The sequence below is a fragment of the Trichoderma breve genome, chromosome 2 (genome assembly GCF_028502605.1).
Source record: "Trichoderma breve strain T069 chromosome 2, whole genome shotgun sequence".
Classification (NCBI taxonomy): domain Eukaryota; kingdom Fungi; phylum Ascomycota; class Sordariomycetes; order Hypocreales; family Hypocreaceae; genus Trichoderma; species Trichoderma breve.
This window is the reverse complement of record NC_079233.1, coordinates 732659-760408: the sequence shown is the minus strand read 5'-3', so window position 1 is coordinate 760408 and position 27750 is coordinate 732659. Positions and strand designations below refer to the sequence as shown.

Below are 27750 nucleotides of genomic sequence, written 5' to 3'. Positions count from 1 at the left end.
TGAGTCTCATCTGCATATTGTTTACCTTGAATACTAAGGTAGGGCATAAGGGCCCATTGTGAAGAACTGCTTGTTTCGGATGCAGGCAGTCTCACGGGATAGATTCTCAAAGAGAGCAATCATATTAGCTATTTTCTTCTTCTTTTTTTAACTGTCTCTTTTGTTCAATCTCATCTAGGAAAACAAATCACTTGAGCAATTAATCATAAATAAATCATATCGACTTACATGATACTGTCTGCTAATAACCCAAGTGCTATCTAATAAAAAACGGTCCGGCACCGCGCAAAAAAAGCTAGTCTGACGTATGGCGACGCTCCGATGGCGGGGCAGCAATTGAGCTTAATCTGGTAGCCAAAACTTTTGGGAGTCAGAAAGTTCAAACCATAACTTCTTTTCCCTCTGGTTGACGATTTTTGGGTATCCGGGTCTTTTATCAATCTAGATCTGAGCCGTTTGTTTGTTTTTCTCAACGATCATATTATACTATATACCCCTCTCTCTTTTTCAATCTCTTGTTGTTATTGCGACATCGTGTGTCACCCCATTCGAGCTCCGTATCGGCTCCCATCTTCGCCCTCATACAACCACACACAGCAAAACCACCACAATGGCAACGCAATCCCCTCGCAAGAAGTGCGGTACGGCTCCCCATAATCCCATCTCCCTCTTCTTAGCTGCTTTTCCTAACATGATCAATTCGCAGGCGTCCTCGGCTGCACCGGCTCCGTCGGCCAGCGCTTCATCCTCCTGCTGCAAGGCCACCCGACCCTCGAGCTGCACGCAATCGGCGCCTCGTCCCGCTCCGCAGGCAAGAAGTACAAGGATGCCGTGCGGTGGAAGCAGGCCTCGCCCATTGGTGACGTCGCCGAGATGGTCGTGAGGGAGTGCCGCCCGGAGGAGTTTGCCGACTGTGACGTGGTGTTTAGTGGCCTCGATTCCGATGTCGCTGGCGATGTTGGTGCGTTTTTCACATTCACATGAAAGAGAGAGACGGACAGAAGAGAGAAGATGATTGACTGACTTCTGATTATAGAGATGGCTTTCCTCAAGGCCGAAATCCCCGTCTTCTCCAACGCCAAAAACTACCGCCGCGATCCCCTCGTGCCCCTCGTCGTGCCCACCGTCAACCTGCCTCACCTCGACCTCATCCCCCACCAGCGCTCCGTCCACGGCCTGAACAAGGGCTTCCTCGTCTGCAACTCCAACTGCGCCGTCATTGGGCTCGTCATCCCCTTCGCCGCGCTACAGGCCGCCTTTGGCCCCATCTCCACCGTCAGCATCGTCACCATGCAGGCCGTCTCCGGCGCCGGCTACCCGGGCGTCTCCAGCATGGACATCATGGACAACGTCGTGCCCTTTATCCAGGGCGAGGAGGACAAGCTCGAGACCGAGGCCAGGAAGATCCTCGGCGCCATCGACGGCGACCGCAAAGCCTTTGTCGAGCAGGAGGCCCTGCGAGTATCGGCCTCGTGTAATCGCGTCGCTGTCATGGACGGCCACACGGCCTGCGTCAGCCTCAAGTTTGAGCGCCAGCCTCCTCCCTCGCCTGAAGAGTGCAAGGCCGCACTCAGGGCGTACGTCTCTGAGGCACAGAAGATTGGGTGCCCGTCTGCGCCGAACCCGCCCATCAAGGTCTTTGACGAGGACGACCGGCCGCAGCCGCGCCTGGACCGCGATCTGGGCAGGGGATATACCGTCAGCGTGGGCAGAGTGCGAGCTGACGAGAGTGGCATCTTTGACTTGAAGTTTGTTGCGCTGAGCCATAACAGTGAGTCTTCCCCTTTTCTTTCGTGTTAAGTGTTGTTATAGGGTAGATGTGGCTAATCATTTTCACAGCGGTTATTGGAGCGGCTGGTTCTTCCATATTAAATGCTGAGGCTGCCATCCTCAAGGGCTACATCTGATTGCTTTTGAAGTTTTGTACATGTATATATATATAGAAAAGTTTAAAACGTGAGCTTGGTTACAGTGAAGAAAAAGAATAAATGGATTATCGATGACTTGCATCATGACTCGTATTATCGACTTTACGATGAGGGTTACTACTGTGACTGAATTCATCGCATCAACAATCATACAGCCTTGCATTGTATCAAAGGCTGAACTATAGCCAATGTCAAATCAATGTGTGAGCTTGTACAATATGACTATAACTCAAATGACAGGAGATCAAAGCCTGCCACCATCCATGGCCTGGCATCCATTACCGCACTACGATAACTAAATACAAGATTCCACATGAACCGCCATCAACTCAAGGGTATAAGTAAGCTTCCACTTCCATCCGACACCCAACAGGCGCTCATCGATCAAACAGCCTCCTCATTCCTCTATCTCTTCCCCATAACCAGCTCGCCACAAAGGCAAGGACATAAACAACAAAACCACAGACATACTTCCATCCGAAATCAAAAGAGCCATTCAAGGCGATACTTCCATAATGCTTGCTTAGTCCCAAAAAGAAAACACAAAAGAAAAAGAAAAAAACTCCTATTCCTCCCATTGCCCACTACGCCAAAGCGTATGATTGTTGCTGTCCCTGACAACAAGGTATACCGCTGAGATAGATTTTAAAGCAGAGATATGCCCGCATAAACCGTTGATATGCTTGCCGACCTTTTGGAGCTATGTGCAGCTGACGGGTCGGTCAACTCAGGTAAGTCGGCGATGAAGATAAACCTCATTAATCGGATCATGTCTGGCGATCATCTGATGGCGGGGATGGGGATTGTGTCCTGCGTCTACCACCGGGTAGGATGAAGAAGAAATTATCTTGCCAGTTCGAGCGACGTGATGCCGTGGGCTCCGCCTCAGCAACGCCTTGCTCGAGATCCTCGTCGCCGCTGGATGATCTAGATCCAGAACCTTCAGCTACCTGCTCATCGTCGTCATCGCCGTCGTCATGATATGGCTCGTATCTAGGGCCAGCCCACGAGCCACGAGCCATAGAGCGGACTACGTCTCCCTTGCAGATGGGGCATGTTCGTCGGCGGGTTGTCAACCAAGGAGTGCTATCGATCTTGTCAGTCTGATACTTGAAGAAAACACAATGAGGAAGAAAACTCACATGCAGTCGGCGTGGAACTCATGGCCACAAGGCAGCCTCATCACCCTGCTCACGCCATCGACATACTCCTCCAAGCAGACAACACATTCCACTTGCCGTCCCATGTACTTTTTCCACTCTGCCGAGATGGCTCCTCGTTCGTGCCCTGAGCGACCAGTCCGAGAGCTCCGTTGTGGCAATGTCTGCGGCAGTGCCAAGTCGCTGGGAGTAGGGGCAAGAAAGTTTGCGCTCTCCATGACCCCAGTGGTCGTCCTGGAACGTGGCCGGGATCTCGGTGGGCTGGAGCTGTGGGTGTGCTGCAATAGTGGCGTGGTCGGCGTTGGGGATGAGACCCTGGGCGATAGGCTGGGGGATCGGGCAACAGTGTGATATGTCCTGACGGGCAGACGTTCGACCACAGACTTGGGGGCTCGCCATCTTCTCCTACGAATTCTGGCTCGTAAAACTAAAAGCGCATACACAATTGAGAGAGTCACCAGAGGGCTGATAACAAGAACAAGGAGCGTATCGAAGAATGGACTGGCGCTGCTGGTTGGTGTAATGGTAACCCAGAGGCCTTCATGCGGTACAGGATCTTCATCTTCTTCGGGCAAGTCGTCGTCATAGTCGCCGTCTTCGGGGTCGGCAAGCTCAGCATCTAAGTCGTCGTCCTCGTCATCGCCAAAGATTCTAGAAATCAGGCCGCGGCCCTTTGTGGATGGTGAAACCCCCCTCAGCTCAAAGGCCGAGGTGGCTTCGTTTTCGACCTCAGACACTTTACGCAGCTTATACTCGCCGCTGCCCGGGGTAATGCTTCCTCCCTTTGGCTTATCGGCGCTGGGCGTCTTGTCGGAGGTGTCGCCCTTGGAGTTGGAGTTGGCTGGCGCGTCCTTGCTTACAGAAGTCGCCTTGCTCTTGCCCATGACATCTGGATCCCGCCAGTCTTGAACTCCGATGACAAAGTCGTCGCCCTCAGATTTCGGCCGTTTCGGTTGCTTCTTTGATTTAGCCACGCTGGGTTTTATGGTACTGTCTTGCTCATCTTCCCAGTCTTCAACCATTACCCAATCCAGTTGGCCGCTGCTGGGTGGCCTGCTTTCACTGTCGACGCCACGAGAAGACGTGCCCCAGCTGAAAAGGCGCTTGAACCAACCGCTTGGCTTCTCCTCAACCTCCTTTCTCTTTGTAATTCGTTTTTCCTTGTTTGAAGGTTTGGATTTTTTCGAGGGCGCTTTCTTCTTGGAATCGGTGTCTTTGCTCTTCCTAGCCTTGGAGCCCTGTTGGACTTTGAGGACGGGATTGCCGTTATCGTCAAGCGTATCTTCGATAAAACTGCCAGGCTGCGTCAACGAAGAAAGCAGCTGTGCTGTGGTCCGGGCAGTGAAGACGGATGGAATCGTCACGTTATCGACCTCGTCGCCGCGAGCAAACATCTGGATGAGAGGACCTCCCTTGACGTTGTCACCGACAATGACGCCAATGGCTCCTCTTCGCTGTGCCCACATGACTTTCTCCAGGAAGCCACATCCTCCGCGCATTAACAGAACAATCTTTCCCTTGATCTCGGCCCCCTCTTGAATCGACTGGATATCGGCGTGGGAAGACACAGAAGTGTCCCGCCGAGTAAGCGGAAGCCTTTCGTGGAGGTGATTGTCGGTGCCGTCATCGGTGGGGATGTCTTTGCTGAGACTTGCTTTGGTATCTGTTTCGGAGCTATCCGGACTAAGAAGCTCTTGGCTGCGCCTCGGCCGGCGAGTAGACTTGGAGGCATCTTTCTTGTGTGGTGTAGTTCCGTGAAAGGATTGCTTCAGCACATGCTTCGCACCGGCACCATCCCAGCCTGGGAGGTCGCTGCAGCCCAGCTCGCCATTGCCGTCCAGGCTATCCTCAATGAAACCGCTCCCAACCCACAGCTGCCCACTTAGACCGTTGGGTCGCAACCTAGGGCCAAACGCAGCAGGCCGCGCCGCAAAAGACGTGCTGTTGTCGTCGGTCAAGCTGATGGCGGCGTTGGGAGGAAACAGGGAAAAGGGCGTGTTGTAGAAGATGAGCCCCCATACTGATCTGTTTGGTCGCAGCTCAGTGGGGTATCGGGAGTCTGCGGCTCGTCTGGAGGCTGTCGCTGCGCGGAAAAGGAGGAAGAAGGACGCGGATATACAGAGAACAAGAATCACAATCCGGGGAGTGCGCATCGTGAAGAGCGCGGCTGTCGGCCGGCCGCAGAATGAGGTGGTTTTGCTTGTTTTTGTTTTGTTTTGTATTTGTTTTGGGTTTCTCTTGTAGCGTCTGGTCAAAAGTAATGCCGCCTCAGGGAGCTGACGTCGGCCAGCGGAGACACGTCATGGGACGAGCGGATAAAAGAGAAACTCGGGTATCGGATACACTGGAAGGAAAAAAAACAACAAGACGGCGGAAATAACAAAAGAATCAACCTTCTAACGAGACGATAGGACGGATGCAAGAAAGAGGAGCGCAAGGAGGAAAAGAGGCGATGTCTAGAGATGAAGGCAGAAGTTGAGGTGCTGAGGAGTAAAGTCAGGTATGTAAACAGGCCCGAGGCGGGGCGGGCAAAGGTAAAAGATGCACGTCGACGCCATCAGAGGTCTGGGTATGGAAGGTGGACCGCCTATACTAATACGCTGTTTCTGGGGCTTAGGGAGCAGCCGGCAGTGGATGGGCGGAGCTTGGCGGGGGGCTGAGGTCGCTAATTGTGCCAAGGCACTCGCCTGTAAATTCAAATCCAGGTGCTTTCGGCGATGTGACATCCATTTGAATCAATCCACCACTTGATTGCATCAGAACATGTACATTTTGATGGCCAAGAGCAGACAGACAGACAACATTGATGTTTTGCCACTTGTCAGCATACAAACTTAGATTCCCGAATGTCGCCAGATTCGCATCGGACCATGGCTTTTTCTCGGCTTCGGTAATTCCAAACGCACTGGCCTGACAAAACGGAGCATCGCGGTTTGGTGATGGAAGCTCAGCGGCAGCCGATTAGTGCGTTGGCGGGTGGAACGATGGTGGAGCTTGGACGCAGGCTTTATCCATTGTTGTTCCATTGATATTATTGACGGATTCAGTGCTGTTTGCTTCTGATGATGATGTCATTTCATTATCTATATCAACTTTTACCCATCCATTTATTCGACACTTTGACATGGAACAAACGAATAGTTGAGGAAAAACCAGCCAGATCCAAAGCACGGGCAACCAAATCCAAAGTCCTACAAACCAGCGCAGACCTTAATGAACAGCTTCAGGCCGCCCAAGTTGCCAGGGTTCCGCTGGAACCAGAATTAGGTTCTGATGGCCAGGGGGGGCCACCACTTCGATCCACTACGCAGAAGCAAAAATAGCCAGCATGACGCAACTGCTCCAACGTGATGCTCATGTGGAGTGGCCTGACTTTTTTGAGCAGCTTGATGCAAAAGCAAAAACCCTTGTGATCAAAAACTGCAAAATCCAGGTTTGCGGACGAGACACGCCCGTGCAACAGATGGACACAGTTGTCTCGCCGGTTGTTTGTCTCAAGGTGAGGGCGAAAATGGCTCGGATGAGTGCACACGTGCCTCACAGACTACGCGTTAAAGCGAATACGAACATAGGGAGTCGGCGCTTTCATATCGCCTGGTTTGGTTGGGGCCCCTTGCATATGCAGATGATTTACGTGCGATTCCCACTTTGGGCCTATTCCTCGGGGCCTATCTCGTAGTACGGAGTAATCGTATAGTCTATGGAGTCTTGTTCGAGAAGAACCAAATAGTAGTAGTAATTTCGCTGTCAGAAAATATTGTTCGTGTTGCATCATCATAGCTCATAATTCATGACTCGCCGCCGCCGATACACAGGTATCCAAGAGCCTCCACCTTCATGTATATCCATCGAAAGGTAATCAACTGTTTTATCTGTATCCAATGCCATATTGCTCCGAATTCAAATCCTTATGTATGCTCCTCACGACTCCTCTGATAGGATGCCGTGCAAGACAATATCGCCATCGCTATCCTCTCGCTTCCCACGATCCCATGCCCTCTCCTCGCCAGCCTTGGACCATACAACGTCCTCTTCTGTTTTCTCTCGTTGATTGTTGTTGATCCGCTGAATCTGGTGATCCGCGAACCCGGCGGCCTTCATCCGCTCATCCTGCACTTGACGCAGCTTCTGGCGATCCCTAAACGCCTCCACTGCATCGTCCCAGTTGTCCCCCTCCTTATCAGGGAGCACATCTGTGCTTGGATCATACGAATCAGAAAATCGCCGATCCAAGCTAGCTGTGCCGGCAACTGTCCCCCGGCCGCGGTACTTTGGAGGCGGAGCAGGCCCAATAAATTCGTCTAAAGGGTCTGAGTCATCGTCGTCGTTTTTGAGATACGGATCTCTCGAGGCGTGTTTCTCCGCAGCTAAAGGAGAGCGACTCCGATGCTTGCTTCTCTTGGTCTCGGGTGAACGGGAACGACGGCGACGGCGAGGTGACCTAGACCGATCTCTCTGGCGGTCGCGGTCACGGGTATGTCGATGTTTATCTTCAGAGGAGCCATCGCGATGTTTCCTTCGTGAGCTCCGTGACTGATCTTCGCGGTGACTCCTCCGCTCGTCTCCCTCGGGGCTTCGCGACAATCGACCATAGTCTTTCCTCGACTTGTGGCGATCAGTGCCTGCATCCCTATCTCGACGCGACGTCCGGCGCGAATGGCGGTCGCTGTCGCTCTTGCCCCTTGATTTTTCGTCGTCGGCCGACTTTAGATTCTCATCTCGTTTGTGCTTTGATCCGCCCAGAATTGACTGAATATTTCCCAGCTGCCGTCTCCGTACATCTCCGGCCGTCGGGTTCGTTCTCCGTCGCTTGGCTTCCTCGGTGCGCTCCAAATCCCTGAGCCTCGCCTTCGACTCGGCGGCCTCCTTGGCCAGTAGCGCCTTGTTGTGTGAGTCCGTATCCCTGATGATGTTTCTCAGAAACCTCGTATTCGGCTTCGGTACGTTGGACGGCCTTTAACTCCGTCAGAATAACATCCCCTTTGCGCGAAGAACAGCGGGCGACATTACTTAGAATTTGTGTTGAAAGCTTCCATTCCCATTGCAGAGTATTTTATCGAGCAGTCGCCGGCCTCCTTGGCCAGAAGACCGGCGACATAGTCGTCTGTAAGGATGTCGTCGTTTGGCATAGCAAAAGCAAAGTAATTATAATTATAAAGCAAGATATTCGTGATTTCGCAAAGAAAGCAAATGCGGCTGTTGACCAAAGGAACGTGTTTTAGCAGACGTGGTGACGGGCTGCGTAAAGATCCGGAATCCTTAAAAATGGATGACTCAGCTCGAGCCAAATCCCTGCCGATAAGATAAGACATGCATACATAATTTTCCTTGAGGAGCGAGGCTAACTGAATCGGGTTCAATGTAAACACGCTCGAATCGGCTCTTCTTCAACCACGATCAGGAGAAGCTATTCGGACTCATAGGCCTCATATGCGCTTTCATTTTATTGGATAACTCATAAAGAATTTCAAAGCATCCCAAAATGAGCGCCAAAACTCCGGCCCAGGTCCTTGAAACTCTGCGCCGGCTGCAGTCGAACAATGAGCTGTCCATCATTAAACTCAGTGAATCCATCTCAAATTCTACGCCGAATGACACCATTAACCGCATCTCTGACGCGTCCAACACGTCGCTTGACGGACCTTCTCCGACGAGCTTGGATGCAGATCTGATTCACTACAAAGAACTCTTCGCCAAACTCCGGTTTTCGTATGTTGAGCAGGTGACCAAGGAGAAGTTCATCCGCGCCATTGTAGGGGATCCGCCTCTCATCGTCACTCTTCAGGAGAACCTGGATCTGGAGCGAGAAAATGCAGAGGCAAAAGCACAGCTCAAAAACCTCAAATTGGAGGTGGCGGATCTAGTGTCTGACTTGGAAAAGAGGGGGCGGGACCTGAGCAAGCGGTACGAAAACATTCAACTGGAGACGGCCCGCTTGGAAGAGCTGCCAGCGAAGATTGTCGAGCTGGAGAGTCGGATAAAGGAACTCAAGGACAAGCATGAATCTTCAGAGTCGGATCCAAACCTCCGACTGCCTCTCACAAAGACGCTTAGCCTCGTGGCGAAGCGGAAGGCAGAGCAGCAAGAGCTTGCACGTGAGCTCGAAGCGCTGCAGGCCAAGGTTCCCAGAAAGAGAAAGGAAGCAGAGAGACTGCAGGCCGAGTTGCAGCCATTGGAGGTAAAGCGGCAAAGCAGCACCACGGCCGCGCGTGAGGCTCGCAGGAGAAAGGAGGCTGCTCTTGGCGGAGTTGCTGATGACCTGGAGCAGAGAGCTCGATGGTATAGGGCAAGTGAGAGTATGCTGAAGCAAGTACTTGATATCAACACATGACGCCAAGAAGAAGCAACCAAAGCCATCACGAAGATATGATTTACGGAGCCCATTGGAGGTTTAAGGCGTTTTACGGGGGTACTTTGGGACAGATATGTTGGAGACTAGGAATGGCGCTGGATGGCATGACAGTTGGACTGGGATACATACTCTAGGAGCATTTGGCGTATATTTTGTTGAACGGCTCTGTTGTTTTATTGGCATTCTTATTCCCATTAACAGGGATGGATTCGAACGGCTGTGGTTGATCACACCTAGATTTGCATATGAAAAGGATCGCTTAATCCATGGCCTAGCTATAGCCCTTTATCGATTTGACACTTTATTGCAACAAGTTTTCTTCTTTGGAGCATATATTTGGCGAGACGATTATTTGAGCGCAATGCCGTCAATGTCTTGTGAGTATGGAGTGAGATCCATAAGATACCGTCGTATGTGGATACCTTGTATCAGAGGATCAATCATGAACAAACTAGACCAGCGGCCCTAATAGCGTGTTGATATCAAAGAAACTATCATATCACACATTCAAACTGGGAATAAAAAAAAAAAAAGCTAAATCCCTGTTAGGTCGGGAAAAGTAACGAGTTGCGTATCCACGACTACAGATGTACTCGGTGTAATGATAGCCCGTACAGCGAGAGAGGGTTTCGAAAATATTTGATGGCATCATGGGTTGTCTCTTACTTCGCTGGGCAGTACATAGCTCATTTCATAACATGCCATAGAGCCATTGGCAAGAATATAGAATATATACGGTGTAGATTGTTTGCATCATTCAAGCAGTCAGGCACATGGCTCTAAAATGACCGAGGTAAATTACCTATTCTTAAGTCCAGATTATGTCCATCTATCCACCAATTCCTCTGCATCTATTCGTATATCCATTCCCATTTATGCTTCATTTATTTACAACATTTAATCCTTAAGGCTGGAAAAACACCTGCTCCAACGGCCTCCACCACGACGGCTCTCCCGCCTCCGAGCTCACAGCGCCCTTGACCAGACTCTCCTGCATGGCGTCCGTCATCTTCCACCACTCGCGCACCTTGGGATTCGCAGCCATCTTCTCCATGTCTCCCGCGTAGTCGTAGCCAATGTACCTGAACGTGCCAAAGAGCAGGCCCATCTCGTCGTCGTAGTAAATGCTGTCTGTTTGTGGTTCATACGTTAGCAATGAACACCTCTATACCACTTGGTTATAAAAGAAAGGCATACAGTCTTCAATGTTGCAGTCCTTGATCTGCTTCAACACCTCGGGCCACACTTTGGCGTGGCAGGCCTTGTATTCCTCCACGCGGTCCTTCTTGAGCTTGACCGTCTGCGCAAACCAGCGTCCTGGGTTCTTCTGCTTCATCGACAACGTCCTGCTGTGGCCCTGAGGGGGGTTGGGCGAGGGCGATGATTCGTCGCTTGGCTGCCACATATTGTCTGCAGATGATCGTTGTTTAGGTATTATTACACAGAGTTTAACAATAGGAGTAAGTGAAAAAAGAATGAAATGCAATAGAGCAAGAATCGAGAAAAAGAACAAAGAAAATAAAAGAGGGAGAGAGAGAGAGTCCGGGAGATATCATTCTTCAGAAACCGGGGCCTGTTGGTCGATTCTGGCTGGATCCATGCACCACAATGAGGGGCAGACCAAAAAATAGCTGCCAGCAAAACGAGGGGAATTTTGGGGAATCACAACGTGTGTCTCGGCCCCCGCAGACCAAAGAGCAAAATGGAGAAGACAAGATGGATCGGAATCGGCCAGGTTAATAATGAGAAAACAGGGTTCGATCCATAATAAGAATTACCGGCTGCAATATTAGGGGGTGGTTTTAGTCTAATAGCTTAGGCGGGTAGTTCACAGACAACTTGAAGCTTGGCAAAGAGATCATCAAATAAGATTAACAGCCTTGAATCTCCGCCAATCCTTGGAGAAATCCGATACCAATTACAAATGGAAGCTCATGCAAGCACAGCTCACAGCTCTTCACTAGATCCAAGTCCCCCGCATTGCATTGCCCATGGGCAGCCGGATAGTCCAGTCCGTTGCCCCAATCCAGCAACTCCACGTCACGTAATGAATTCCACCTTGAGGAACAGCACATGAGACACTACATCGGTCACAAGACTGCACAATGCGGCGAGTTCTAACAAGCACAAATAAGTGGTGTTACAAAACCCTCAGTTTCTTTGCCTCTAAGCCTGAGCAGAAACAATCTTCATATAGGTACGGAGAGCTAGGCACTACCTATGTCTGGCAGTTAATTAAGCGACGGGTGAATTCAGTCAAGCTACCCCAATCTCAAATTCCCCATCAAATTACAAATTAAGGTAGAGAGACCCTCAGGTAATAACTGAAAAAAACGCCCTCAAAAAACCAGTCTCCGCCCTGTGTATAATTCCGTGTCACTCCACATGCATGTACGACGCCAACACCAAATACCCAATCAGGCAATCAAAATCCCAAGTGCAAAAGAAAGAAAAAGAAGAAGAGCAAAAAGTTGAACCTAGCTTTGTAATCCAATTTACGAGTACTAACTAGACGCAATCTGCTTCCCCCACAGTGGGCAGAGTGGGCTTGTTCGACAGCGTACTCGTAGCTCCCCACACGGGGATCAGCGTCCCGGGCCCGGCCCCACGCGGCTGAGGGCTCCGAAAGATCGGAATCAAAACGTTGACATCCTTTGTCTTTTCTGTACGGGATAATACAAGCAGGGCTTAGTTGAGAAAGCTGAAAGATTTACTGGGATTTAGAACGAGGAGTTTACTTATTTGTTTCATCAAAAGCACCGATATCAAACTTGATAGGACAAGCAGAAGTGAACAAAAGGAAAAAGTAGCAGTCTTGGATTAATGAAAGAAAGATGCCAGAGCATCTACTCATTCTCTGCCTAGTAAACGCCCCCTCGACTTCGGTATCGTCTTGTCAGATAGTTGTACAGTATGGCTATATCTTGTTTTCTCCCCCTTCTGGCCGTGCCGCCACTCTTCGCATCTTCACTCCAGCATGATACAAGGAAAAAATATGCCAATCTCTTGGTTTCTTGGTTTCTTTTTGCTTCAAAAGGTGATAATGGCGGTACGTGACCACCTACCTAGTATTCGTCGTCCAGCAACTTCATCACAGGTATAAGAATAACGCAATGGAAAAATGATATCAACAACGTCGTCTTGCCCTTCTCTCTTTATTTGCTGACTGACTCCTCCTCGGAAGCCGGGGCAGGGGTGGTGTCTTGAGCCTCCTCGGCCTCCATCAGTCCTCTCTTCTCTTCCTCGGCAGAGACGAATCGCGTGGCATTGCGTCGGTGGTGAGGGCACCATGAACGACGAGGAGAAGCACCACGGACAAGCATGCTCAGACGGTACACAACGCTGCACATGAACATGGCAAGGCTATTGAAAATATTAGCAAGGAAGCAAAACATTATGTTGTAGGAAGAAGCAACATACAAGGCAACGCCGACACCGGCAGTGATGCCCATCAAGACAGGCAGGACAATGTGAGAGGCGACGCTAAGGACAAGACGGCGCCAGTCGCGCTGAGTGTTCCACTCCTCCTCGTGGCCGTGGTGAGGGCGCTCGTGGTGGTGAGGGTGAGGTCTGTGGTCGTGGTGAGGGTGATGCGGGCGGTGGCCCTCCTCGTGGCCCTCCTTGGCACCGGCGGCCATGGACTCGTGGTGAGGGCCCTTGTTCATCTTCCTGTGGCAACCACCGAAGCCCTTGAGCGCGGCCTTGGCGCGGCACCACATGGAGTGGCAAGGCATCTCGGGAACGGCCATGAGTTGCATGTCGGAGATGACAATCTCGCCCGTCGTGGCCTTGATCAGGCCAATCTTGACCGTGGGAATATCGTCGACAAATCGGTGGCCGACCTCGATGACCCTCAGCTTAATGTCCACCAGCTCAAGCTTCTGCTCCTCATCCTTGGCCCTGGGCACGACGGCAAGGCTGTAGCCCAGAGTGCGCTCGTTGGCAGCGCCGCTGGCTCGCACCACCTCAGCGACCAAATCATCACGCCACGGGTCGGCATGGGGGTACAGCTCGAAGCCGTTGACCATCAGTCTCGATCCATCCTCCACGGCAAAGTCCAACTTGAGGTGCGTGTCTCGGCCTCGGCACTGTCTGCAGGGAACCTCGAGGCTCTGGCCCAGGGCTTCGGCGGGAAGCTGGAAGGTCTCTGGCTCAACAGGGAGAGCCTTGAAGATGTTCTCGTCCTTTTCGGATAACTCGGGGACGATGACGAAAGCAGCAGCCGCGGCCGCGAAGACGAGCGGCTTCAAAAGCATGGCGATGGATGGTGAATCTCGGGTGCTGTTACCGATTAATATCACAAAGAAAAAAACGATGGAATAAGAAGCGACTCTATCGTCGATTCGTCGTGGTTTGACAGCGGGGAGGAAACAAAGGAAAGACTAAGAAGGGAGGGCAGTGAATTCAAGCCTGGGGAGATAAAAGAGGTCCAGTGGCAAAGGATCAAATTGATTGGCCCAAACAGGCGTTGACGCAGCCCGGAGAAGCCTCTGGCCGACTCCCCGATACGAAAGCTGCCCGATCGGGTATAGCCGCACACGCGACAATTTCGAGAGGGCGACGTCAGCTCGAGCACAGCCAAGAAAGATTGAGGCTTTGCAACAGCGCCCAGAAGCCGTATTATCCGTCCGGGTTTCTTTTGCCTACTTTGGCACCCCTGGCAAACGTTGAACACTATTGATCGTGCTATATACAGCGGGTTTTAATCCGATCCTGATTCAGTCAATCCAGAAAAGGAGTGGCATTTCGTTTAATATCAGGGCAAATACCAGCAATTACCAGGCATTACTAATCAATCAATGTCCATATCTTGTAGCAGAAACAAATGCAGACAATGAATGACAACATTGTTGAAGCACTACCAAAGATATTGATACTGTCACATTGCATGATCAAGAATGTGCAACATCAAACATCAAACGTACCAGCATACCTGGGCAAGAACTCGTACATGTACATGCTAATGTAGGTCATTGCCCCCCGCCCCGTACGTACGCAATACACCCACAGTAGCACCATCCCAGGAAAGAACGCTACTGTATTACGGGTGTCCCATCCGCTTTTAGGCGAGCAGGGCCCTGACACTTGACACTGACAACCGCTGTACGAGTAGGTAGGTACGGAATACATGCTCTGTAACCACTAATCCCGCTCTCTGTGCAGAGTACGATGTGCACAGCCATCTCGTCAACAGGCGGGATTCGTGTATGCAGGTCTCTCGTAACGCCGCTGCATCTCTCGCGCAAACTGCCATATCTTTCGAATTTTTATTTATTTATTTATTTATTTATTATTTATTTATTTTATCTTATTTATCTATCTTTTTTCTTAATCGAGTGTGGCTGTACTCTCTGCTTGACGCTCCATAAACATTGGCACTCAGCTGCCCCTGAATAGCAATCGTCATATAGAGTACCTGTACATAACATCAACAGCAACTGGAAGTAATCAGATCGATGAACTTGGTATAACAAAGCCCTTTACAACACACACAACATCAAACCATCATGGCATTGAAACTACATGTAATCCTCATCAATCACAATCCACTACCAATACACTATTCTCAGACCTCCATAACAGACAACAGTAGTCGTGCCTCTCTCCCAAGACACAAAATGCCATGATAAATGTCCCCCATAATGACCTGATTTCCCCTATGAAAATTCCCATCAAAAATAAATCGTATCAAAGCAAATGATAATTAGCGTTCCAACATTTCCATATATCAAGCCTCGTTCTTCAATCCAATAGGATCAGAGTACATCCCATTCCTACCAAGCTTCTCCATATCATTCCTCACCTTCACCTTTGACATGTTTCTTGAAAAGAGCACGCAGGCGATTCGCAGCCATCTTGCTCCAGTCCACAAGCTCACCGCCCCGAGTAAACAGCCCATCAGTGAAACTCGTCACGTTCTGGTGCCGATGCAAAGGCGACGAGGCACCCCAGGGGTAACTCGGGTTAGGAGGCAGCGTCTCTACTTGAACCGACTCCGTTGGCACGGGATAGGCGAAGCCGCGCGAGCCAGACTCATGGCCCTTTACCGTGGTCGAAGTCTCAAATGTCGTCGGGAATGGATATGGATACGAGTCTAATGGGAGGCGCACATCACGTTAGCTTTTCTCTTCGTATTCTCAGCTCTTCTCTCTCTCTCTTTGGTCTCACTTACAGCTTCGAGTAGTACTGGTGAATGTTCCATTCCCAATCATTGCGCTGTTTGCCGTGCTGGTTGTGTTGCAGGTAGACGTATATAGCGGAGTGTGGTGGAGTGACGACTCTGGGACCCCAGTTGTCAATGGCACTGCCCAGCAGCGAGACATTGTCGTATTGCCGCTTGGGAATCGATGGCAGGTGGTTGTGATGTCGCTGATGTTGGGGTAAGGATACACCCATGAGTGAGTACAAGGAGGCGTTGCCGTAGTGCTGTTCAGGTAGAGCGTTGTGATAACTACGCTACCGGTTTGGCTGGACTCGTGCTCAGTCGTCATGGTGGTATTGATCCAGCGTGTAGCAGTCGTGGGCGGTGCAGGCACAGTCTGGATAATAGTGGTGACTATCTGAGTCTCATTGCTGGTCTCCAATGAAGAGGATGTTTGCGAGATGACGATACCAGAAAGAGTTGATGATCCTGCTGTTGACAACGGCAGAGTCTTGGTAACGGTACTCTCGGTCCCAGTTGCGTTGGACCCTGAAGCAGAGGCAGAAGCTCCTACAGTCAACGTAGAAACGATTACCGTAACCATCTGTGTCGTGGTGGTGGTGGATACGGCTGAGGCAGTTGAAGACGGAGACACCCGTGTGCTGTTAGTCCAAATGGGTCCGCTGCCAGATGCTTGCGTCGACAAAGTGCCAACTCCAGAAGAGACTGAAGTCGTTGACCATGGGAGGGCAGATCCAGTTGTCAAAACCAACGATGTTCCGTTTTGAGTGATGGTGATGACTGTAAAATTGCCTTCCTGTGGCACTGCTGGGCCAGAGCTGCTTGTGGAGCCACCCGACCCTGTTGTCAACCACGATGTGAAGACGGTGGTTTGGACTGTAGTCTTGCCAGTGACAGTGGTGGGAATGATGACCGGGCTAGCTGTCTCGTTGGTCGAACGAGTTGCCGTCCCTGATACCGACGTTGAAGAGGCTGATGTGTAAGATGTGTTTGTCCAAGACGAGGATGGCGCGGGCAAAGTCGAGCCACTCCATTGGGTAGATGAGTTGGACTGCGTCGTGCTGATAGAGCTAGTGCTGAGAGGGATAGAACTGACTGTTCCGACTGGTGAGCCAGTATTGGACTTGGTGACTGTGATGACGGAGACAGATGGCGAACTGCCCGATGGAGCACCAGTTGTGAGCCATATCGTAGACAAGTTGAAAGAGTTGGTAAACGACCACGTCAAGCTTCCAGCATTGGTTGTTGGCTGTGAACTCCACCCGGAAGTAGAGTTGGTTGCTGGCAGAGGGCTGATGGTGACTGTGATCACACTAGGTCCTGCTGTACCAGAGCTACTAGGATTTAAAACTGTGCCTGATAAAGTCTCAGTGGAATTGCGAGCCGTGGGGAAGGGCGGGTTGCTAGAACCAGGTGTCTCTGTGGGGACGCTGGTCCACGATAGCCAAGTCGTGTTAAACTGCGTGACGGATGGGCGAGATGTTTGGCTAAAGTTCCAGGTGGAGGACATCGAATGGCTTGAGATGATTGACGACACTGTCGGTGCGGTGTTCCAGACTGTTGTAGTCGCAACTTGCCCGCCTGATGACACAGTTGTATTGCCAAAGGGCGGCTGGCTCTGGGTTACCGTCTTTGTGGTGGCATTGAGACTGGTTTGCGAGGCTTCGGCTGAACTGGCAGAGTAATTAACAGTTGAAGAAACGCCTGTAGTAACAGTAATGATCACAACAGTTCCCGAAGGCTGAGAAGTGGCCGTCGAGTTGGTGGAGCCTGAGCCAGAAACGGTGGTAGTGAGAGTACTGAAAATTGTCTGGTCCGCAGAAGTTGTGTTCCCGGGGAGCTGAGACCCTGTCGTGGACACAACATTCGATGAGGTCAAGGTCGCATTGGGCATACCCGAGCTCAAAGAAGAGGAAGGCGAGCTGGAAGGAGCAGTACCTGTCAGTGTCTGGACAATGGTGGTAAAGTTCAGCGTAAATGGAAGAGTCGATACTGTAAACTGGGGGCTCGATGGTGACTCCGTCGCAGTCACAGTAGATGTTGTGTTAGTCCATGATGCCGACTTGCTCCATGTCTCTGTTGAAGACGACCCAATCTCGCCAGAAAGTGTCAGAGTTGTCTGCCCGGTGCCGGTTGGGCGAATTGAGGAAGACGAGGTGCTTCCCACAGAAGCGTTCGTTTGGATAGTCGAGATGACGGTAGAGACAACAGTGCTGTTACCAGCCTGCGATGTCGACACACTTCCAGGCACAGATGTAACCGATGCTGCCACAGACGAGTTTAACGAAACCGATGTAGCAGACAAGATCGTTGTTACATTTGACTGAACGACCGTGACACCAGTGGTGGTGCTCAGAGTAACTGACGTCTGGTTACCTGTAACCGGCAGAGTAGACGTTCCTAATTGAGCAGTAGATGCCGACGGTGATACGGTACCTGACAAAGTCAGTGTCAACGACAGTGTAGCTTCGGTAACGCTAGTTGACGGAGATCCTGTGCCACTTATACTCGAGGGAGATACGGTCACAGTCGAGTTGGTGAGCCGGTAGGTCGAAGTACCAACTGATGGGCCGCTTGAGGAGAGCCAACCGCTAATAAGAGAGGACGATGTGTTGGACAAGGCTGTTGATGAGGTGGTACTGGTAGGTGCCTCAGAGATGGTGACTGTGATGACAGTTCCATTCACGACACTTGTGATACCATGGTCCGATGTTGTAGTACCGGCAGGTAAAGTAACCACAGATGTCAAGGTCAGTGTCCCATTTGAAGGAGTGGCCACCAAAGAGCTGGAGGATGATGAACTCTCTGAAGCAGTTGAACCAAATGAACCAATAGAAGAAGTCAAATTGGATCCCAGCGAGGTTGACTGAGTGGTTGATTCAGATGCTGGCTTCGTCACTGTTATTCCAATCGTCGTTATCGTCACGGTTCCATTCTCAGTCAGCTGAATGGACGATGAGCTTCCCGTTGATGTGCTCGATGAAAGCGTCGAGGGTATCGGAGAAGTTGTGAACACGGCTGTAGTTTCAGCTGATGAAGAGACAGAGAAGGACAAAGGCGTAGAAGATACAGGCCGAACAGTGCCAGATTCCTCACCAGTTGAGGACTTGGTCGAATTGGTAAAAGTCCCTGATGAAGTGCTCGAAGCCGACGTCACTTCAGTTGAGGAGAATGAATTACCAGTATGGCTTGATTCAACCGGAACAGTTTGTGCAGTAACGAATGTGGTAGTAGGCAACGACACGGTAATTGTCAGGACTGTTTGGCTAAGAGGAGTCTCTGTGGTTGATGACACCTCAGTCTCCGTGGTGGAAGCAGTCACCGTTCCCGCAAAGGTGGATGATCCATTTTCAGAAGAGACTCTTCTGCTGGTTGAATTGGCTGAGTGACCCGACAGAGTAGTCGAAAAGGTCTCCGTTTTGGTCTTGGTGGTCACATTAGACGCCGTGCCCGAGGAAGACTCAGCAGGGGGAGAGTCTAGCAATCCATTAGCTCAAGAAGAGAACAAAAGGCGAGGTCATACTCACAAACGCCAGATTTAGTCGTAGAGGTAACAGAAGTTGTCGAAGTCTCTTCTCCATAGGGAGGAGGAGGATAGTAGCCATAGTCGCTGGGCTCACCATAGTTGGCCGCTCGAGGGCCCAAGACCTTGAAGTGGCCAGCATCACCATCGTGATGATGATCCACGCCTCCAAGCTGAGCCACGGTTGCAGAGATGCAGGCGAGAAGAATCACCACCACTGGCACAAGGCCAGCAGACACGATGGACGCTCTCATCGTGAGTGGGGACACGGGAGCTATTCATTGTTAGAAACAATAGACTCTCTGTGACGCGTTCGGTCACCAAATGCTCACCTTTCCCTTCAATGAATAGACTGAATGGGAATCTAATGCAACTTCTCACAAACAATATGATGCAGGAAACGCAGATGCAGAGTGAACTGTCAAAGAGTTGCAAAGGAGATAACAAGGTTAATGAATGGAACGAAGTAGTGCTCGAAAAGAAATGATGATTCCCTCGAAATGCAATGTGAAGAAGAAAAAGGAAGAGTAGAAACAACGCGAAGTGACGCGCCGTAGAAAAGAAAAGAAACAACGCGAACGTTTCCGACTTGGCAGCTGGCAGCCCAAAAGTGAGAGAAAAGTGAACGACGCCCTTTGAAATAGGAGACAGAGAGAGAGGGTACAGGGCACATCTGGCCCGGGACCGGCCAATCAATGGGAGGACACTCGTCTGCCAGCTGCCAGCTGCGAAGTCTCCCCTATTCCCTCGAGACATAGTCCGTCAATGAATTGAAGCTGGTCACACATCTTCCCAAGCTGAGAAAATAACTGCGCTGAGCCTCTTCCCGGCTACTCCCTCCCGAATCCCATGTCGGTACCGGCTCAGGCTGTGCACTCGCCACGGGTTACAAGAAGCTGTTCCGAGTCCTCTCCGAAATGCTCGCGAGTCCATGTCTCGGTCATACTGGCTCATATGGGAAGCCGGACGTTGTAGCCAGGAGAGAGTAGCATGTTGATGAGCGAGCTGTCGAACAGGGTTCCCTGTCGTGGATACAACCGCTTCAAACTCGCCACGGCTTGAGCTCGTGTGCATGATCGGCAACGCGCAGCAAGATCCTGCAGAGGCAGATGGGGTGCACCGAGATCTGGGGCAACTCTCTATGCACGGTTGCAAATACCGCAGTCCAACCGTCCTTGTGTGACGGTTCGAGGTCAAGGCATCCGTGCCGGAGACACACCGTGAGGAGCTATTTTGTTGACGAAGGGCGCATCTCCCCGTATCCTGGATTCGATATGAAACCATAAGCTGTCGAGAGTAGAGTAGGAGTAGGCGTTTGTCTTGACAGAACCGTCATGCTTGCCGTTGTGCATTGTCAATGTGGTAAACTGAGAGACAGCATTGAGTATCCCATATAAGAGACCAATGGGTATTAGAGAGTTCATACTTGCTTCCATCGTGACTACCTAAACATGGCGATCGAACGGTGAGTAATTGGCAACATATCATACCATGTTCATACACAGACTTGGAACAACACAGCTATCTGCAATAGCACAACACAGCTGATCATCGTACGCAGAGGAGAACGCGGATCATTGCCGCGAGTATGCTATCGTAGCACAAGCAACCCATGCTGATAACACTGTTCCCACGTTCGTATTGTCGGATATTAGGTGCTCCTCCATCCCCTTCATTTTGGCCGAACGATGCACCGGGAGTATCCATCTCTCGCCAAGATGAGCTGTTAGACTCGGTCGTTTGCCTCCCGCCATCTCCCTCGCACAACGCCTTCTCGCATTATGACAGGACGTCTTTGTGTCCTTTCACAACAATGGGGGCCGTATCATCGCAACAATGAGGACCGTGTCATCGCAACAATGAGGTCGTGTCACTCCAAGAGCCTACCTGCAGGTATAAACGAGTGTAACATCCGTAAACAGGTCAGCCGCGGAACGGAAGCTCAATTCAATCAATCTCTTTCAATCTGCTTCCCATGCTCCCCCTGTTCAGCTATTGCCTTCCGTGTTTCAACTTAATTTAGACCGCGGCGGCTTGGGATGACCAGTCCGTACCGACTCGACGGGTGCAGATGCAGACAATGCTTGAGGGAAAAGTTGAAGAGCAGAGAACGAATAAAGCCTCCGTCCAGTAAGACACCATGTTAGCAAGCATCAGGATAAGACAGTATGAGACGAGGTGCCTAATTTGCCACAAAGGAGATTCGGCCCTGGCTGAGAATGTTCCTGGACAATGTTGCTTGTATGAAACTGTCTCACGAGATACCGAGATCTGGCCAGTCTTGTTCTATGCTAACTACCTATTATAATATTGCAGCGTTTTTGTCAATTCGTTATGAAAACTTGCACAATTTCGGGATGTCACAGATGCAAAGTATCTCGAGATACTCAACCCATTCGGGTGTACGTGTGCGCGCGGAAACTCCATAAATAGACGATTTAACCGTGTTTCCAATCTCTCGGTGGTCAAAACCCTAGCCGCGGCTGAACGTCCGGTAGCAAACATTGCAATAGCTGTTGCTCGATCGTTCAACCGATGCATCTTGAGCATTCTGTTTGACAAAACCCCTAGCCGGCTGGCGATGAATCTAAAGTTCTTTCGCGTTCTCAGCCGCCTGCCTGAGATTTGGGGCAGTCTCCTTGACCATGGCGTTGTTTTGCGATTCAATATCAGCAGCCCAAAGGGCAGCACCAACTAAACAAGTCAGTATCAGATCAAACGTCTTACAGTGATGCGTTCATACCGGTGTTTGTGTAGGAGAAGAAGATGGACGCCACGGGGATCATCTCCAAAAGAGTCGCAACGACGCCAAAGCTGTAAGGAAATGACAATCAGCAGGTGATTTCTAGTATGGATTGCATGATATCAGTGAGATAAAACATACGATGCATAAGCTCCAGTGTGATTATTGAGCCACTGTGTCCTCTGTGACTCGGACCAGTTCTTGAGTGTAAAGTACTTTACACTGTTAGCACAAAGACCTCATTGGTAGCATCCGGGGTGGTGTCAACATACTCGACTGTGTACAACCTTGCCTCTGTGTTTACCTGCCTAAAGCATTAGCAAGCCAATCTCCGTAACATGGAATTTTGATACACTTGCCATGCAGAAAAATAAAAGTAATGGTGCCCACGACGGGGATAAAGTTGAGAGGCAGGTACATGAAATATCGGACCATTGAAGTGAGGCTCATTTTATCGAACCGCTTCTTGAACACCTTGCCTAACTTCTTCATGGGGTCACTACCAGGTTTCACCTCTCGACCTTGTTGGACAACGGCCGTTGCGTTTCTCGAAACCAGTGTTCCGTCAAAGGTGTCCATGAGTGCTTCCTGGAGTATCCAAGTGCGGGAAATCATGTGAATGAGGATGGAACTCTCGTTGAGTGTGAGCAAAACTGTTGAATACACAGCCAATGGGCCATTGAAGAGCAAAAGAACTGCAAGCTGTGGTAGGTACGTAAAGGTAAACATGGCAGCAATGACGGAGACTGTGAGCGTGCCATAAGGGATAATTCGGTCAATCAGCGGCTGCCATAAACTTCGGTGAGCGAGGAAATAGAAGATGCCCTGCCAAGGCCATTAGTTAGGGTCGTCTGCTGCTGAAGCTGAATTGGTGGTGTTTTGATGTGCACCTTGATGGGATAGAGGTATGCCTGGCTCTGGACGGCATCCGAGGCCATGACCCTCGCTTTCCCGTAGTCCTCCTTGCTGATGGCCGTTAGTCTCTCAGTTGACATGGTGATTGAGTGCTTGACGAGTGCTGGACATGCTTACAGAGCATTCTCGGCCCTCCTGCTGATGGAATCGACGACGCGATTGCGCAGCTTCTCTTCTCTGTGCGGTGATTCAGCCATTGAGCCGCCACCAGTGCTCGCCTCGTCCTGTGGAGAATGACAGAAACTTGAATTGAGCTGAAGAATGGAGACGCAAATGGAATGTTGGATAAGCTTATAGTCTATGGCGTTGTAGTTGGTTCGAGATGCTGTTTGATAGCTTCAAAAGTCGTGTCGCGAGGAGCTTTTTGGCTGAAGCGATGACAGGCGAAATGGTGTCGTCATTGGCATGTGGTGTGGGGCGAGCTTCTAAGCTCTGAAGCTACACCTGAATTTGTATCACCGCCAGCTTTCAACACCAAAAACGGAACATGTTGGAGCATTTTGATCCATTAACATTCACCTTGATCCACCATTTGCACCTCGAATTTCCAATAATTAACCACTTGAATGAATTTATTGACTTTACCAAACAAGCAACTGGACGTCAATGGAATCCAGAGGATGCCTCCGAGGTGCCGCCTAGCAGGATCTAGCCGCATCGTGCTAAACCGACCCTCCACCTGATATTCTCCAGGGTAAGAATGAGGAACAGCCGCCCCAGCTCAATCAATCATCATACTTTCCACAGGTACTAGACGACAGTAACTCGAGATCTAAAACGCAAGATCGAACCAAGATTGAAGTCGCCATGGCGCTCAAGTACATACCAAATGACCTCCCGCTACAGTCGCTTGATCACGATCCTCTGCAGCTAATGAAGTCGTCCCTGGAGCACATTCTCAAGGCGACTCCTCCCCTGCCCGCTTACCCTGATCCGGCGCAACTTGGTGGCTTCATACGAGGCCCAACCAGCATTGCCTTTCTCTTCTTTCGACTCGCCACACTCTACCCTGATGTCCAAGTTGCAAATCACACCCTCTTGCACTGGGCGGAGCAATACCTCAACGCTGACCGTGGAGAGCTTGTACTCACCACTAGAGTCGGAATAAGCTGCGAGAAGCTGGCCTACGAAGCACTCAAAGCCTGTATCAGCAAAGACACCGACCATGTCAGGGCTTTCTTGTCCAACATGCCCACCATTGTAGGACCGTATCCGGATTTAGAAAAGGATCCATTTGAGTCAGAAATATGGCAGGGAAGAGCTGGCACGCTCTACTTCTTAAGGCTGATACGCCACCACGTCCCAGACAGCGCCGCTCTTCTTGAGGATCCAATCGCTCAGGTCTCCCAAAAGATTCTGGCAGACAGCTTAGACCAAGATGAAGGGGGGTGGACTTTCCACAAGCACAAGTACATTGGTGCTGGCCACGGCGATATTGGCATTATTACGCAGCTGGTTCTCACCACTCCTGCTCTTGCGCCAAAACTTACCCCTAAGCTTCGTGCTTTGCTAAATCTGCAAAAAGATGGAAACTGGCCTATTGCCAAGGAGATTGACGAAACCCGCCACCCAAGCCTCATGCAGTGGTGCCATGGAGCCCCTGGTTTTATCTTCTCTCTTCGTGCTGTGCGGCCACATTTTCCCGAGCTTCATGATGAAATCGATGCCGCAATAAGCAAGGGCCAAGAAGCCATTTGGGAGCTGGGATTGCTCAGAAAGGAGCCGAGTCTCTGTCACGGTATTCTTGGAAACGCTCTGTAAGATGGTCCGCTCCCTTTCTCTCTCGTAGCTATATTGACATGTCGGCAGTAATCTACCTCGTGGGCCCCGCAGAGAACACTTTCTCTCGCTTGCGACAGTCGAGGCAATGGGCAAGGCGAAGAGTGCTGATCCTGAATTGTTCTCGCCCGCTGATTACGGATATGATATGTCGCTGTTCTTCAAGTATCACTCTGGTGCAGCTTGGACCTGGGCTGTTTGTGAGTGGGAGAATCCGCCGATGCCTGTGTACACAGATGTTTGATGCTTGGAAAAAAGTCAAGTTGCTGTTGGATGTGTTAATTGATGCTGTACATGGGCCCGCTTGAGTATTCGAGTTCGCATCAAGGGGCTGAGGCCGCCGGCTGATAATCTAATGGAAGCGATGGCGTATAAAGCGCCGCTATGAATCATATAACACAGTTTGATTATTATTATTTATATCTTTTCCACCAACATGTTTCAAGATTGAGTTGAGTCGTCGGGTCATGAGGCTGAATTGTTTGCTGGTTGTGGATCTGTATATGGAGGAGGAATGAGAACAAAACTGCATCCTTGGACGAGAATGGGCATGCGGCCGGTTTTATTCTCAGCCACTTAATTACCCAACTCCCTCGACTTCTACATGAGACTGGCTACTATATACATACATGTGAAATTCCCCTCAAAGGTTATTGCAGTGTTACTTTCCCCCACATACGAGGCGCAGGCTCTGTGGCTATGTTGTTGAGTTTATTTAGTCAAACAGGAGCTTCATGTAGATATTTTAAGTGTTCTAGACCATTTTTATATGGAATGAGTGTATAAATACATTACCGATATTGATGGCTCAATGGCATGTGATATGTGTACTGACGATTCCTCGACGTACCTGGCGAACGACCCCAAAATAATAGAGTTGCCAATATTCGTTCTGCCTCTCAATTACAGCCACATCTGAATTACAGCCACACTAGAAAGAAGAGACGCATTAGAATACACGTAACTTCAACTTACACGACTGATAGGGCCGGAGACTTGTACGACGAATAGGAAAAAAGACACAAGTCATCTCATCAATCCTCTAATCTATCAAGGTCGCCATAGTGAAAGTAATTGCCGAGGCTAGTTCGTGATTTACAGCCACTGCCATACATTAGGGCCTTGGAAGCAGTCCATATAATAAAGATACGCGGAATTTTCCGCAACTAGAGTCATGTAATGACTTCATATTACATAGGTAGATAACGGTTGCCCCGAACTGAGCGCGAAGGCGCATCGCTAGTTCTTGGGAGTGTTTGCAACATGACACGGGCACCGGCAATCGGCAATGAAACCAAGCTGAAATCATAAAAAAACATTTTTAATCGATAAATAGATAGATAAATGAATAAAATCATCGATATAGTGGACCAAAGATTCCAAGCCATGGCTTCTGGATTCCGATTCCCATGCACACGCCCAGCAAGCATGTGGAACAGGATGATGTATACATCGAATGTTTTAGTTCAGGGTCTCGAACACAAGCCATGGCGCCAACCGAGGCTCATGCATACCCGATTCCAATCTCCGGGCGCAAAAAAAGACACCAAAGAATTCATCGATATACGGAGCCTGCATGAGGTTACATGTACGTCAAACCGCATCTACATAAAAAAAATTCCCAAAGCCCTGGGCGTTCAGAGGTGTGAACCCCATGTGGATACCGAGAAAAGACGGCGAACCTCCGGCCGGCAATGAGGGCCCCGGTCTCGGAGATGCGCATCGGTTAAGAGTAGTCTTTGAGATGGGGGATGTGCGTTAGATACGGAGATATTTCGTCTTCTTTTCTTTCCATTCCTGCAGCTTCTTTTGCATTGACCTAGACGGAACGGCGCCGGCAATGTCGTCATGGCTCGAGATTGGACAAAAAACACAGTCAGAAATTACAAGACCTAACTTTAGTCGCAAGCCCCTAGACTAAGAATGACATCGGCACTTGAGAAACGGGCCAGGAGTGAAGTTGCATCAGACCCACCCCGGATTTGTCAAAAGGACGGGCGGCAAGGCTGTCGGCTGAAGGACGCCGGTCGTCAAACTCGGCAAGATTCAGCGAGGGACTATGGAAGACGGCACAGCGTGTGTACTCGAACCGGGCACAAGCAAAAGCAAGCCAGGAGAAGGGGAGAGTACGAGTATGCAGATAGATGGCTATCGGTGCCGGAGCGGCATACTCACTCGTACGAGCACGGGCACACGTACGAGCACGGCACAGCTACGAGGGGAAATCGGAGTTAGGAGTTCAGACTATCTATTTCTTTCATGCAGGAGTTGGGAGGTTCACCCAGAAAAGAGCGCAAAAAACAAGGCCAACCGAACGATTGCTCTCCTGAAGCGAGATCCCCTTCTCCCCCAAAGGCCAAAAGCCGCGGGATATGACTCTAAGCACCACAAGCTCAACTCCTAAGGAGGCACAAGACATCAATGGGAGGATATGAGCATAACGAGAATGGGCCACACAGAAAAGTCACGCGAGGGTCCAGCTTGCAAAGCCATCGTTTCCGCGGAGACTCCGACTCCCCGAGGGCCAATTGACCAGTCAGCACGTCTCCTCGGCACGGTGGAGCACGAATCCAAACAAGCACAAGGCCAGAGAAGAACAAATCGGGGGCCTGTCGGGATGGTGGAGTAAATAAGCCATGAAATGTCGCGCCACCTCGAACGACCTTGCGCTCCCGCTTTTCCATGCGCTCGTGCCATGTACCTGTGAGTAAGCCACACCCTTCGCGTCCTGTGTGTAAGTGTCGAACACCGCCCAACGGAGCGCTTCTTGAAGCCGTGCCGGAGAACGGGCAGAAGGGGGAACGGGACCAGGGGGGGTACCCAAGGACGAGAGAGCCACGATCGACGATCAATCATGATGAAGGGGGCCTGGACACAAAGGGGGGGTGGGAGGGGGTGTGCATTCAATGGCAGGGCAAAAGAAAAAAGGAAAAAAAAAGAAAAAAGTGACAGCTGGGAACGCTCAATTGGTTTATTTCGTCCCAAATGAAACCAAACATTATGTCCCTAGTGAGCGGATATAACACCGAATAACATCACCAAAGCCGTACGAGTATGGAGTTTTGTCTTCTTCGTGGCGGGCTGGAAAGAGGCTAGAACCCCCGAGAACAACCAGGTCGTGACCCAGCCTTGTCTGCATTTACATGCACCGGCTCAACCCTTCCGTAGAGAGATACCTTGTCCTCCT

The 27750-nt window shown here is 50.5% G+C and overlaps 9 protein-coding genes across 9 annotated transcripts; 3 read left to right on the top strand and 6 right to left on the bottom strand.

Moving 5' to 3' along the window:
• Positions 1 to 610: 610 nt before the first annotated feature.
• Positions 611 to 1907, top strand: T069G_02501 (semialdehyde dehydrogenase, dimerization domain-containing protein; the record flags this gene model as incomplete). The annotated part of the gene is made up of 4 exons (XM_056169711.1): positions 611 to 641; positions 707 to 961; positions 1037 to 1771; positions 1840 to 1907. The coding sequence occupies 4 exons, from the start codon at positions 611 to 613 to the stop codon at positions 1905 to 1907; spliced, it is 1089 nt and encodes a 362-aa protein (XP_056030603.1).
• A 788-nt stretch (positions 1908 to 2695) lies between these two features.
• On the bottom strand, positions 2696 to 5241 carry T069G_02500 (ring finger domain-containing protein; the record flags this gene model as incomplete). The annotated part of the gene is made up of 3 exons (XM_056169710.1): positions 2696 to 3014; positions 3071 to 4820; positions 4875 to 5241. 3 exons carry the CDS (start codon positions 5239 to 5241, stop codon positions 2696 to 2698), a joined length of 2436 nt encoding a protein of 811 aa, XP_056030602.1.
• A 1768-nt stretch (positions 5242 to 7009) lies between these two features.
• T069G_02499 (uncharacterized protein) lies at positions 7010 to 8217 on the bottom strand (the record flags this gene model as incomplete). The annotated part of the gene is made up of 3 exons (XM_056169709.1): positions 7010 to 7792; positions 7868 to 8042; positions 8099 to 8217. 3 exons carry the CDS (start codon positions 8215 to 8217, stop codon positions 7010 to 7012), a joined length of 1077 nt encoding a protein of 358 aa, XP_056030601.1.
• Positions 8218 to 8570: 353 nt separating this feature from the next.
• T069G_02498 (uncharacterized protein) lies at positions 8571 to 9419 on the top strand (the record flags this gene model as incomplete). Its single annotated transcript, XM_056169708.1, has 1 exon — positions 8571 to 9419. One exon carries the CDS (start codon positions 8571 to 8573, stop codon positions 9417 to 9419), a length of 849 nt encoding a protein of 282 aa, XP_056030600.1.
• A 925-nt stretch (positions 9420 to 10344) lies between these two features.
• On the bottom strand, positions 10345 to 10845 carry T069G_02497 (l-rhamnose mutarotase domain-containing protein; the record flags this gene model as incomplete). The annotated part of the gene is made up of 2 exons (XM_056169707.1): positions 10345 to 10571; positions 10638 to 10845. The coding sequence occupies 2 exons, from the start codon at positions 10843 to 10845 to the stop codon at positions 10345 to 10347; spliced, it is 435 nt and encodes a 144-aa protein (XP_056030599.1).
• A 1750-nt stretch (positions 10846 to 12595) lies between these two features.
• Positions 12596 to 13696, bottom strand: T069G_02496 (uncharacterized protein; the record flags this gene model as incomplete). Its single annotated transcript, XM_056169706.1, has 2 exons — positions 12596 to 12803; positions 12861 to 13696. The coding sequence occupies 2 exons, from the start codon at positions 13694 to 13696 to the stop codon at positions 12596 to 12598; spliced, it is 1044 nt and encodes a 347-aa protein (XP_056030598.1).
• Positions 13697 to 15232: 1536 nt separating this feature from the next.
• Positions 15233 to 19380, bottom strand: T069G_02495 (uncharacterized protein; the record flags this gene model as incomplete). The annotated part of the gene is made up of 3 exons (XM_056169705.1): positions 15233 to 15534; positions 15613 to 19080; positions 19131 to 19380. The coding sequence occupies 3 exons, from the start codon at positions 19378 to 19380 to the stop codon at positions 15233 to 15235; spliced, it is 4020 nt and encodes a 1339-aa protein (XP_056030597.1).
• A 2333-nt stretch (positions 19381 to 21713) lies between these two features.
• Positions 21714 to 22981, bottom strand: T069G_02494 (etoposide-induced protein 2.4 (EI24) domain-containing protein; the record flags this gene model as incomplete). The annotated part of the gene is made up of 7 exons (XM_056169704.1): positions 21714 to 21820; positions 21870 to 21940; positions 22011 to 22084; positions 22142 to 22173; positions 22229 to 22694; positions 22760 to 22835; positions 22902 to 22981. 7 exons carry the CDS (start codon positions 22979 to 22981, stop codon positions 21714 to 21716), a joined length of 906 nt encoding a protein of 301 aa, XP_056030596.1.
• Positions 22982 to 23591: 610 nt separating this feature from the next.
• T069G_02493 (lanthionine synthetase c-like protein domain-containing protein) lies at positions 23592 to 24807 on the top strand (the record flags this gene model as incomplete). Its single annotated transcript, XM_056169703.1, has 2 exons — positions 23592 to 24541; positions 24594 to 24807. The coding sequence occupies 2 exons, from the start codon at positions 23592 to 23594 to the stop codon at positions 24805 to 24807; spliced, it is 1164 nt and encodes a 387-aa protein (XP_056030595.1).
• Positions 24808 to 27750: the final 2943 nt, after the last annotated feature.